Source organism: Nymphaea colorata, chromosome 10 (genome assembly GCF_008831285.2).
Source record: "Nymphaea colorata isolate Beijing-Zhang1983 chromosome 10, ASM883128v2, whole genome shotgun sequence".
Classification (NCBI taxonomy): Eukaryota; Viridiplantae; Streptophyta; class Magnoliopsida; order Nymphaeales; family Nymphaeaceae; genus Nymphaea; species Nymphaea colorata.
Genome location: NC_045147.1, coordinates 17,187,187 through 17,200,038, shown reverse-complemented (window position 1 = coordinate 17,200,038; position 12,852 = coordinate 17,187,187). Strand labels below are relative to the sequence as shown.

General features: G+C 39.2%; 1 protein-coding gene and 1 pseudogene across 2 annotated transcripts; both read left to right on the top strand.

Moving 5' to 3' along the window:
• Positions 1-677: 677 nt before the first annotated feature.
• Positions 678-7,153, top strand: LOC116263405 (uncharacterized). Of its 2 annotated transcripts, XM_050080310.1 has the most exons (8): positions 680-1,139; positions 2,354-2,495; positions 2,853-2,954; positions 4,058-4,179; positions 4,641-4,897; positions 5,008-5,095; positions 6,467-6,954; positions 7,018-7,153. In XM_050080310.1, the coding sequence occupies exons 1-7, from the start codon at positions 1,029-1,031 to the stop codon at positions 6,881-6,883; spliced, it is 1,239 nt and encodes a 412-aa protein (XP_049936267.1). In that variant the 5' UTR covers positions 680-1,028; the 3' UTR covers positions 6,884-6,954; positions 7,018-7,153. The 2 variants fall into 2 exon arrangements, with proteins under 2 accessions (XP_031499017.1, XP_049936267.1); XM_031643157.2 differs by lacking the exons at positions 2,853-2,954; positions 7,018-7,153 and having other exon boundaries at positions 678-1,139; positions 6,467-6,883.
• Positions 7,154-8,778: 1,625 nt separating this feature from the next.
• LOC116262660 (protein REDOX 2-like) lies at positions 8,779-11,937 on the top strand (annotated as a pseudogene).
• Positions 11,938-12,852: the final 915 nt, after the last annotated feature.

Genomic DNA, 12,852 nt, shown 5'->3' with positions numbered 1-12,852 from the left:
TTTGAAAGGCAGTTTTATTGACGTGGGCAGTTAATTATAATTGTTTAAAAGATGGAAGGACCTCGCTGACAAGGCGCTATCGCCACTCAAGATCACACTCAGCGGGGTGGATTGGTTTCAACTTTGTGATCTACCACAGCTTTTCCTCTTATCGCAGGATCAAAGGAGGGAGACAGATGTTCCTTCGGCCGATTGGAGAGAAGAAGAAAAGAGTATTGAGGACGGGAGAAGGATTGACGCCGTCGGATCGAAGAAAGATATCAGTTGTCGCTGGTCAAGGGTGAGAAGAAATCAATCCGGCCGCCACCGAGAAGACAAGTAGACTTGGTTGAGAAGAAGATGAGATGAGAGAAAGTGTGACGCCCAAAGTGAAAATCAATTCATTCTTCATTCAAGCGTAATCCAAAAAACCCTAATTACAAAGCTTATATACATTAAAAGCGTCTCGGTTCACTTAACTCTTAACCCAAGACGGTACAAAGAACTTAAAGTAAAACGATCCTAATACGTCTCAAACCGAGACAGTACAAAAAAGTAAATATACATAGGCAAAAATGACACCTGGATTGGATCTGGTTGCGCTCGCTCTCTCTACGAATCCGGACCCCGTAGGTCGCTTTTTGGGCTTACATCCATCCTCGGCCATGCTGCACGGCTCTCCCTGCCGAGACTAACCTCACAAGGCAACAATGACATCAGTCTATCGAGTGGTAATCGGCGAGTGGTAATCGGCGTGCCCAGCTGCTACTCACGCTCCTCGTCGACTCCACTCTCGTGTTTTTGGCCATGCCTTCGGCAGTTCGACAGTGCGTGCCAAAATTAGGCACGTCTGAAAACATAGGTGCTATACGAAAATAGGCGAATGGTCAGCTGGCTTTATGTAAAAGCAGGCGGAGTCTCTCGCTCTGACTCTGGGCGGGTGGCCGAGCAACCATCGCCTCGCGGGAAAATTTAAAATCTTGCCGGCGAAGCCCAGCGACCGACCGACTGGCCGACCGGCGGGCTGCCTAAGGAATCATTGCCCATTGATGGCTGCTATCGAGTGGTATGGCCCTCTGATCGACCTCTCCGATGCCGCCTCGCATGTCGGGGATTACGTCCAGCTCCTCGTTCTGGTGCGCGCCTGCCGCTCATATCAGGTCTCTGTCTCTTTCTCTCCCTCCCTCGATCGATTTTCGACGATCGATCGTGGTTTGGCCTTCATGTGATGACCCGAGCTTTGCCAAATCGATCTCCAAATGATGGGTTTTTTTACTTTTCGTTATGGGTGATCTGTGGAGACGACGGTAGTTAGGGTTAGGGTTTTGATCAACAAGATCTGTTCCCTGTCCGATTTAGCACTCTTTACAGTATGTGCCTCTGGCATTTGCTTCGGTTCTTGAATGTCTTGGTTCCGCGGTCGATTTCAATGTCATACGAATGGAAGTCAGGGATGTCAAAGTTGGGGGTTGTTGGGATTTATGTATGTAAAGAACCTTATATGGGCAGAGGTAAGAGAAATATACGCATTTGAACTAGATCATAGAATATAATAAATAACCATCAGTTACAGAAAGCTGCACCCATAGTGCTATGATGTGCACCCGACTCCGGTGCGTCAGCCTCTTTTCATTACCTATATGACATAGATTGTGGGTTATCATATTAAGTAATAAAGGTAGACTATGAAGCTAGTCAACTAATTAAGTTTGAGCTTGTTTGAGAGGAACTCAAGCTTATCCATTTTGGATAGGAGAGCATGTCAGGCTTATGCAACTTGCCTCTCTGGCTGCATGTTATTGTGTTCTCCATTATAGTGACTGACAAGATTCCTCTTGCATCCTCTTACTGTGTTCATTGCCTCTGTACAGAGTTTAGCGCATGTTACTCTGTTACAGTTGTGACAGCAATATAGCTGCTACACTGCTTGCTACCGTGTTAGCTAAAAGATTCCTTTGCAGATATGTTATACAACTCGTATGTTCTTTTACGCTGCTGTTGTTAACTGACTTTCTGAACCATTTTGTGATGTACATTTCCTTTTCTGCTCCCAGGCTTATTTTCTGACACTGGGTTAACTCCAATATTATGGTATTCCAGTATTTCACAGGCTTTATTGAACGATGTTACAAAATGGAACATAGATAAGACCATGATCATTAAGAATTTTATGTTTCTTTTGTTTTTTTGCTATTATTCCTTGTAACTAATGGCAATCAATATCTTAAAATTTAAAGTCGTTTGCACTTTTTTTGTCTTCGTCTCTCTTGTTTACTGTTTCTGATTCATGGAATGGAAACCTGACTTCGACCCTAACAAACCGTCATCTAAAACTTTGTTCAGAAGTTGATACAACTATTCTGTAAATCTGCAGGAGTCAAAATCTTCAAGAAGTAAAAATTTGTTAAGGACTTGTACTCAGGTTGGAGATAATACTAACCCACAGTTCAGCATATTATCATGGGATAAGCAGATTTTCGGCAAGATATCTGCTGGTGATATAGTTTTGATGCAGAGTGAGTTCCCTTAGTTAATACTTTGTTATTTGTTACATCTAAGTCCAGTGGCATTTGATATGTCTAATAGACTAGGTCTACTTTAAATTTTATGCCATGTCATTTCTTTTCTTGAAGTAGGTAGCTTGAAAGAAGAGGTAGAACTGATTATTGGTAATAGGATACAGTAGACTTGGTATTCTATATTTTATAAATATTTTTTTGTTTGTTGTTCATGTAATTTCAGAACTTATTTAGTGCTGATATTGGTCAGTAATTTTGTAGTCTTCAGTAGATTGTATACATTTATCCACTAGGCTACTTGTTTGGGTTTTTAATAGATGCTTCTGTCTTTTTCTTTCTCATTTTCCTTTAAAGATGTTCAGATAACAACTTTTGGAGGTATTATGGAGGCTGTAACTCGTCAATGCTCATCTTTTTTGTGTCTGATTCATCTTCCAGAGCTGAATTCTCTAAAGGGTATCTTCATCTCCCAAGTTAATTGCATCTTTTGTGTTCAAGTAGTTGTCTTCAAAGTTCAAATACGAAACCATGTTTTTTATAATGTGTAACTTCCTTTTCCCATGCTAAGCTGAACAAAAACTAGTATTTGCTTCATGTTTTCCAAGTCTTTCTAAGTTGGACGAACACGTTACAGTAGAAAATTTGTTTTCAATATGGGGAATTATGTTTTATATCATTTTTATCTACTTCCAACCTAATAACAAAGTAAACGCAAGGCTTAATGGTCTTCTTGGTAGCTACAGGCCTACCTTCTTAGTTTAGAATTTCATGGGAGAACTTCCATTAGGTGGCCCTTAGAGAGTTTTCGTTGTGTGGGTGGAATCTGGATTTCCTGCCTTACTAGGTTAGCATAGAATGCCAAGAAAGATTGTGTCCCTGTCAGCTTGTATCCTGCAAATCCTGTCAGAAAATGACCGGGAAGTAGGCATATATACTTTCATTCAGAACTAGACCGCGATACTACTTTTTTGTGTTGCAAGATTTTGCCTACAAATGCACCATTAGGTTCCACCGCTGACGATTTATTGTCTCCTAGCCTGGTGGTGTTATGAATTGGTATCATACATATTGTTTATGGATCCAGATATGGCACAGAAAGAAATAGAATTCCATGTGAAAGTGACTACTGTTTATGACTGTAAGTAATTGTTATCTCTCAAGAGTCCCACCTTTGCACATCTATAAGAATGTCAGTTTTATAGTGTAGTCAGTTGATATGAAAAAGGAAGGGTTCCCTTTCAATTCTTACAATAAGATATGGCTGTACAAAGCAGTAGCTTGGCCCATCAGGAACTCCTGAAGTGCTTTGTTCTTGGTGGACGGGTTTTGATATTTTGATATTTTTATTCTTCACCTTTTTTTCATTCTTACTGCAACCGATGACTACATGTTGTTATTTCATTGTAGTTGTTGCTTGGTAGATGTGTATAAACTTGTAATGTGTGTACAGTTAGGAAACACAAAAAAAAACAAATTGGTCTCTTTTACCTGATCTCTTTCATATTTAGTCCATTTTGTGATTACATGTTGTGCTTTACAACATAATTGTTGCTTTGTAGATGTGGATAAACTTGTAATGGGCACGAAGTTAGGAAGCACAACGAAGGACAAACTGAAGGTGGTTATCAATTGGGCACGAGAAAGCAGGATATATGACTTGGACTTGTCACGCATCCTCCAAGTATGTCTCATGATAGTTTTCTTAAGTGTTACTGTCCAATTTTTTGCTTCATGATTTGATCAGCTAATGAATGACAAATTTATTTTATTGTAATCAAAACTGTTAAATATAACATTGTTGTTTCTCTCTTTTCTTTTGCGTCCTTTAGTTTAGTGCTCCTCTCTCTTTCTTTGTCTTGTTTAATTTGGATGTGTTATTTATTATCCCTGCAGCAGAAGTAAATTTCAAACCATATCAGTTCAAATAATTTCTCCATCTGCTTTTCTGCATTTGCTTTTTTGTATTGGATGCTATATTTACTTTTCCTTTCATGTTCCCAGAAGTATTTAAGATATTCCAATTTTGTCTGACATGGATATGTTCGTCCGTGAGTCCAACTGGCAACTTATATGTTGTGGTTGAACAACAATTGGTGCTTTGAATCCCTTGCTCATTCTTGTGAATTGACAACTTAATTGTAGCCAAACGTGGAAGCAGCAAAGAACTGGAAGATAAATGGAGAAAAAGAACTAAGACACTGTACCTCTATTTCAGAAGTGCTATGTCTTAATCACCCTTGTCATGTGAAAATTCATGGATATATTGGAGATATCAACGTTCAGAAGTTGGATGGGAGTTTCTATTCCATTGACAAGAGATTCTCCGAATGGGAAAATAATATTTTAGATTGTTTAATCTGCCAAGGATGCAAGGTCTGTGGTGCTCCTACTGATTCCTGGTATGCAAGAATTTTTTGGTCTCCTTTCTATGTATCCAATGTCTATAAAAGATTTTAATCTTGAGCGCTGACGTGTTTCTCATCCTATGCTTCTGTCTCTTGCTCTGTAGTTTGTCAAGGCGACAGCCATCATCATTCTACTGTGAGAAAAGCTCGAGTCATTTTCATGAAGTTTGTTGGATTTACAAACCTTTTCAGGTGGCACCTTCATCCCAACGTTTTATACTCCAGAAGGAAATATCGCTTTTTGGTTATTGTTGCTCAGCATGCATCTTGGTAGCTTTTTGGATCATGCTTTTGGTTTTGGATAGGCTAGAAATGATTTTCAGATTCAGTTTGTAACAGGAACAGGCTATTTTTAAGAGTGTGATATCCTTCATCCTCTGTCAATTCATTACCAATTTTATGGAGTCCATTCATAAAGTAGTGCTTTAAGCTCATGGAACATTAATACTTCTCATTAGACATGTATCTGATTAGTTACTATATATAATTAAATACATTAAGATCTTCCTGGTTGTTTAATGTCTGAATAATATGTTATGGTAAGTGGCAAGCTTAATTTCTTGGTACTTTTCTCGTCCAATTGTCATGATGTATAACCAACGTGGTCTTTTTTTTTTTTTTCTTTTATGGTGCCCTTGCACCTGTATTAATTCCTTGGCTTCTTAATTTGCATCTTTCCTGTGAGCTTAAGTATCATCTCACTTGTCAAATTTCTTTTCCATTTCTCACTTCATCGTCCGTTGTTTATTAAGCAACACCCTGGCAAAATTCAGCTCATTTGATTCTCTGAAATTCTTCAAAGGGGCTTAAATTCCTTTTCATTGGAGCAAAAGATCACCCGGGGCATGTGATGCATATATATGGAAGGGAATCCATATTTGACCCAAATTTTTAGCACATGCAACAGAGAACAGTTCGTTTCTGAAAGGCTTTATTTATTAGTTTGAAACTTTGAACATTATGAGGGTGAGGCAAGGATATGTATATGTGTGTGTGTGTGTGTAGCAAGTAGAAACTTATGATTCTATGAAGGATCCAATGAGAAAGAAAGCAAATTGCACGCTAGTTGACACGGTGTGAAGACTGTTTTGAAGATTCTGTTATCTAGCAATTAGTATTAAAAATTAAAATGGCAAAACATTGAAACAATGGCCTGTCTAGAGGTTATATTTTTCTTTCTTTCTGTGATTCTCAAGCGCTAATCAATGTTCAAGGCAGCAGGGATGCGTTTTTCTCTGCTGGTAATTGAGTTTCACAAATTCAGTATCACAAAGTTTTATCTATTTCTCTCATAAAAAACTGCCGTTTCTCGATTTGTTATTGATTTGTTATGGACTGGTAGAGCTTGCCATTTGGACACTTCCCAGAATCCGCAGAACAAGTGAAAGCTTGATAGGAGATGCCCCATCTATTACTGGCGGCTTTGAATTTCCCATTCATTTGTATGCCCGAACCTTTTATGAGCTTACCATGTTATCTCTTGTGAAGGGTCTTATTTTTCACTAACATATGTAGCTTGATGATCTTACAACTGATGCACTACATTTTCTGATTAATGTGTAGATTTATGTTTGGGATGACTCTGGAAAAGTGTCGTTGACTGTAAAGAACAGAGCTGCTGAAATCCTATTTGGGAACATTACGGCAGAGAGTGTTAAACTAAGCTTCCAGCGACTGCTAAAACCTCAAGACTCTGATCATCCGATGTCAAGTGGGTCTCGTTCTTCTAATTTTAGGACCGCAGGCCAATCAGCTAGTGGAGATGAAAGTGATAATAACAGCCGGAGCCAGAAGGTTCAGAGCAAAGTGAACAAGAGAACAGATTTCTTCAAGATTTGGTTAATATTGCTGAAGCTGCTCCTTCTATGTGAAGAGAACAGTCCATTCAGATTTGAAGTTTCTGTGAACTGTGACGAAGATTCCGAACATTTTGCACTTGAGTTGGTTTCTTTCTTTATGCCTTATGAAGTATTGGGGTAGATGTATTCATTTTCTGTCCCTTTACATACTAATAATGATTGGCGTTTCAAGGTTCTGTTTGCCTCAGAAAGGTAAGGAAACTGGCTGCCCAGAAGTGGTTTTCATCCGACTAACGCAAAATGGGTGCTTCGCAGGTCTTTCAAGTGACTCAATTTTCTTCACTTGGAAAACTAGAAATCTAGAGTAACGCCTCAGAGAATCATCTCAGCGAAATAAAGCCCCACCAACCAAACGTCGGTGTATAGTTAATGAAACGGGGTTTCCGTCAACTGGGAAGGGCAAAAAGGTGCGTCACTGAACTTAATTAATTTGATCATTTCACCGCTTGCTCCAATAGAAAATTTTCATTTGTCTATTATTCTTCTGCAACGCTTCCCGGGATAGGCATCTACCTTTTATTGAACAGAATTAAAGCTTCGTTTGGCTAAGATTGAAAAGCGATGGCTTTTAGCTTCCTGACCTTGCATCGCTCTTTCTTTACCACACGATTTTTTATTCTGATATACTTATTTGCTTCAGCACTAAAGTGAAAAAAAAATGGCCGAAGGTTGACATCTTCATGTATGACATACTGGATCTGGGCATTGATGAATAATTTCAAACCTGGAATCTGACGAGTGATCTTGATCCCTCCTGCATGTCATTTTTTTAATTGAAAGCAGATCAGGTTGATTACATTATATAGTTAATCGCATGCAATTAAGTGGCAGAAATTCAAAATTGTACATGAGTGTAAGCCTTTCAAGAAGTAGTTTGGCGGATTATGTGATCTTTTCCCCCTTTTCTATTTTTCAAACACGTATCAGAAGTTTGGCTTTGGCAAATAATGTGATTAAAATGTGGCTTCGGAAATGGTTTGCACGTGGTGCTCATCTCTGTAGTCTGATCGTTCTAATGAAAGGAATGTATTACGTTTACATTTACATTTATTTCGATCAGGATGACGCGTTTCTGTTCTCCCACATTTTCCACTAGCAATCGCACTAGAAATGGAAACTGGATTAAATTGGCCAGCTTGTCGATTCAACCGAATCAATGGGCAATATAGTCAAGGGAAACATATAAAATAATTTAAAAATAAACAAACCTAAAAATAATCATTTGTTTTCTTTGTATTCTCAAGAAGGCGAAGATAAAACGCATCTTGTATGCACTGAATGAATAGAAAACAAAGGAAAACAATTGTTACAAAAAAATTTGCACAGTAAAGAATTTGGCAGGGTAACTATTTCCTTGGCTGTGATTATGGTGAGCCGGGGTTCTTTGTGGTTTCCACTCAACTGAGGTAAAATCGAGCTTTTATGAATTCGTATCTTTTCTAAATCCAGCAGGGGTTTTAACTCGATATTCCTGTTGATGCTTAGCAACAATTTTTTTCTTAAATATTCATCTTTGGTGAACCATCCTTGTGAGTAAATTAAGACATATTCTAACCTCCTTGTTGCAAGAAAGTCATTTTTTTGCAGGGAATCTTTGATGATGTATGTCGAAGCAAAAAAACGAGAATTGAGAAAAAAAATTCTACCATTAATCGAGTTCTGATAGACGGATTACCGTATGTCATGACACTTATATCGCAAGTCAATTTGAATTTACAGCAGTTAAGACAATGAGATGTTAGTGGCATGTATACCAAGATTCTCGTCCTTATCATGAGTCTTTAATTTAGCCGTTCACTCTTCAGTTTCATTATTGCAACACGTGTGTGTGTGTGTGTGTCTATGTATACAACGCTGTTGAGAATGATAGACAAACAGCAGGGCTAACGATACGAACAAAAATCCAAAAAATATAGTCCATCGTCGAATCATTCAAATGAACTGTACAATGGTGGCGAGGATTATTTATCAGAAGAAGCACATTGCCAGTACCGGAGGGACGAAGTGTTTGGAGACAGTGAAACAGGTTCAGAGGGAATGGAGAACGGCCGCATCCCAGAGGTGACGCTGAACTCTGGCTTTAAGATGCCATTGATTGACCTGGGCACCGCCGTGGTACCAGTTCCCCCACCTGAGGTGGTGTACAGGGCTGTTCTCGACGCCATGGAGGCCGGATTCCGCCACTTTGATTCCGCGGCGGTCTATGGATCCGAAAAGCCAATCGGCAAAGCCATCAAGGACGCGTTCGAGCAAGGTCTGGTTGGCAGCAGGGAGCAATTCTTTGTCACCTCCAAGCTGTGGGCTGCTGATGCTTACCCTGAACTGAAGGAGTCCTCCCTGCCCTCCGAATGACTTGCGTAAGTCTTGTTGGGCAGCATTGGATAGCCCTGAAAAAGTTTCCTTGTTTTCAGTTTTTCTTCTCTGCTTGCTCCTACGGCCTATTGGCCTCCACCATCTTCTTCTTCTTCCAAGCGCTTCTGTCTCCCTCTCCTCGACTTATAAACTATAATTCACCTAGATCTGGTCTGATTCTCTCCGCCTTGGTCTTCAATTGGTTCATTGCCGCCATAGGCACACTTTTTCCTTCTTTTATGTGGTGATCATTTGGCTCGCCAATTTTTCTCTGGGTCGATCTTTCCTTGTTATAAGAGATGTTGATTTTTTTATTAAGAAAACATTATTTAAGTAAGAGAATGACTAGCATAATATGTGTTTTTTTAACGAAATCGCCCTTAATATCATATCTATGAGGTTAGACTGTAAAGACTTTATTTTGATAATTAATTTTAATGAATCTGGTTTTTGTCTCTTATAATGTTAGATTTTTAAAAATACAATTTAGTAAGTAATTTTAATAAATCCGGTTTTTGTCTCCTACCCAGTGGCCTAGATGAGGTTACCTACATTTTCTTGCACGACACCTCAATTTTTCAGAAATTTCCATATAAGAGAACACATTTTCATACATTAATTATATGAGTACCTCAAGTGTTAATTTCTTTTTGTGTTTTGCCCTTACTTGAATTTCTGGCTCAATGGATGTACCATCGATTCACAACTCCGAAGAAGCAAGACAAAACCTTGAAGATATAAGAGTATGACTTTGGAGGGTTTTACACAGTATCCGTATTGTTTATTAACTCATTTAAACAATGCCAAAAATTGTTTATTGGTTTATATATTATTACATAGTATATATTTAATTCTCTACATATTGGTTACCCTTTAAAAGTAACAATTTGAAGTATTATCTTTCCTCATCATAAAATTTCTGCCTCCGTTCCTGCAGTTGGAGTACAGAATTGTCATAAAACGGCAAAGGGTGGCAATCTTTTGTTTTTCTTTATCTATGCACGGTTAGACCATCTGTAGTTCTCCCTTCTCAAAATTGGTCGGTTTCAAGAAATTGCAGCAAGAATATCTGGATCTTTACTGAATCCATTTCTCAGTGGGATTGAGAGAGGCGACGTTTGATTACAAGAGCCAGGAGGTGCCGCCAATGGACATCGGCGGCCAAGGAGGAGTGCCAAAGGCTCGGCCTCGCCAAGTCCATTGGCGTGAGCAACTTCACATGCAAGAAGCTGGGCGTTTGCTGCTGATCTTCTTCTTCTTCTTCTTCTTCTTCTCTCTTTTTTTTAATCCCCCACAAAAGAGCGTTTCCCTGGTATCGGCTTTTACTGGTAATATGCTAAACGATGCATGAACGCTTGGGTGCTAACACCAGCAAAAACACAATCAATCAATCTTAGTGATTTTATATCAAATATCTAGTTATTTGCTCTCTCTTCTTATTCATCATTCATGTGAGCAACTTAATGTTTTTCGGTAAGGAAGGTATCATATCCATTTGGGGATGGGCAGGAACACATATAAGATGAATCGTTTCTTGAACCATGTGCTTCCCACACCACTTAAATGGGCCTCCAATAACAAAAAATTTTGAAAGGGGACAAGTTAAAAAGCCAAAATAAAAAACTCAACATTTTTCATTAAAACAACTTGAATCAAAATATGATTTGTATCAAAATGGTTGATAAAAATATTAATGTGATTATATTTTATTTAAAGTAGTTTTTTTAACAAAAAAATGGTCTGATTTTTATCCCTAACCTAAGTGTCCGTTTTTTTACCAATTTCACTCTCTCTCTCTCTCTCTCTCTCTCTCTCTCTCTCTATATATATATATATATATATATATATCTGTCCTTTGTAATAAAAGACTGGGGGCCTAACCCCAGCAGTTCGGACAAACGAATCCGAAGGTGCGAAAGCTTATCAACAGGTGGAGACGCATCCACTGTGGCAACAGGCGAAGTTGAGGGAGTTCTGTGCAAGCAAGGGCATCCACATTACTGCTTGGTCTCCACGGGGAGCACATGGGAACAATCTGTGGGGTACAAATGCAGTTCTGGAAAACCCAGTCCTCAAGGAGACTGCTCAAGCCACAGAAAAGACTGTGGCTAAGGTAATCATATATAATAATGCTTCTGAACCTATATCGACGTTGACATAGTGATGGACTGTGCTATCTTGATGGTCAAATCAACCAATAATCATAAGAATGTAATAGGCCAAACTGAAATAATCCAATTACATGGATGCTTCGATTTGCTACAGAAAGAAACCAATATCCTAAATCCTTATATATCCCAATATTCTCCATCTGTGGTAATATGTAGGACGGTGTCCTTGCAGGTTTGTTCGAGGTGGGGAGTCCAGCAAGACGTGAGGTTGGTGGTGAAGAGCTACAGAAAGGAGAGGATGAAGAAAAATCTTTATATTTTTGATTGGCAGCTGGCTGGAGAAGAACTAGATGTCATTCGCTCTCTTCCTCAAACTAAACTCGGGGTTGCTCTCATTTTCTATCTTCTGCTGGGCCATACAAAACCCTTGAGGAACTTTGGGATGGAGAGATATGAAAAATGTTTACCCTTCGTCAAATTAAGCAGAATTTTGAGCAAGAATTTGAGGGCAGAATATCAGACATTCGATCTTTGTCCGTGTTCCCTCGTGTTGGCATTGTATGCAGGTCCAATGAACTTGAGTTTTTATAAGTTTATGTAGAACGAAAATTAGATGAATGAATGAGGCCCGGAAAAGATATGTGCATTTGATGGAGTAAACTTGATCTAGTTAATACTCTGCCCTAGATTTATTTTATAAGTGCTTGAATGTTGGAATTACTTTGGTTTTTGTCAAGTGGCCTTACTGATGTAGCAATTTGATGGAGAGAATTATCACATTTCGTTACGACTCTAGTGATCACCGTCTTATTTCGTGACTCCTGCTTGCATGTTGGCTCCGCCGCTGTTCGCAACTGTCTTTGGCAATTACTGCTACGCTCGGATTTCTGGCCCAAACCTCATGAATCTGGCACCACTTTGCAGCTGGGACAAAGTCGGGTACACTTTTGTATTGGCAGGATCTTTGAGTGTGTTACTGTATTAATACCACAATCAGCCAGCTACTACCGGCCGGGTAAGTGATTGGGGAAGGTTTCTGCTGCATTCGTCTCTGCAAATTGCTCATTGTGACTATGATGCTTTGGCTTCCTTCTACTTGTAGTTTCCAAGACCAAAGAAGTTGTAAGTTGAACTAATTATAATTAAACCCATCCCCTTTTTTCAGTTTTACTAATTGTTGAATCTGAATTTCAAGCTTCCACTGGGCAGTGAAAAGATGGAGGCTTGATACTACGATGCTCGTTGTGGTGGATAATCAGGTCGTCTGGGCTAATCAACACCCTCGCCCCATCACTCGGAAAAGGATTTGGGAGGCTATCAGGTTGCATAAGAAAATTGAAAAGTGGAGTTAGCACTTTTGGGCAAAAAATGGTTTCTCAAGGGCAATCTGGACGGTTTACATTGGGAGTCATGGCAGAACCATGACTGATACCAGACTCAAAAAGTTAGGAGTGCAGGTAGCTTCAAGGTGTTACCTCTGCCACACCGATGAGAAGGATGAAAGCCACCTCTTTTTTGGATGCTCGAAGTCTAAAATGTTATGATAATTTATTGCTGCTAAATTCAATCAAAAGATTCCTCGACAACACGCCATTAAGCAAGGTTTCATTTGGTGGTTTAGAAAGAA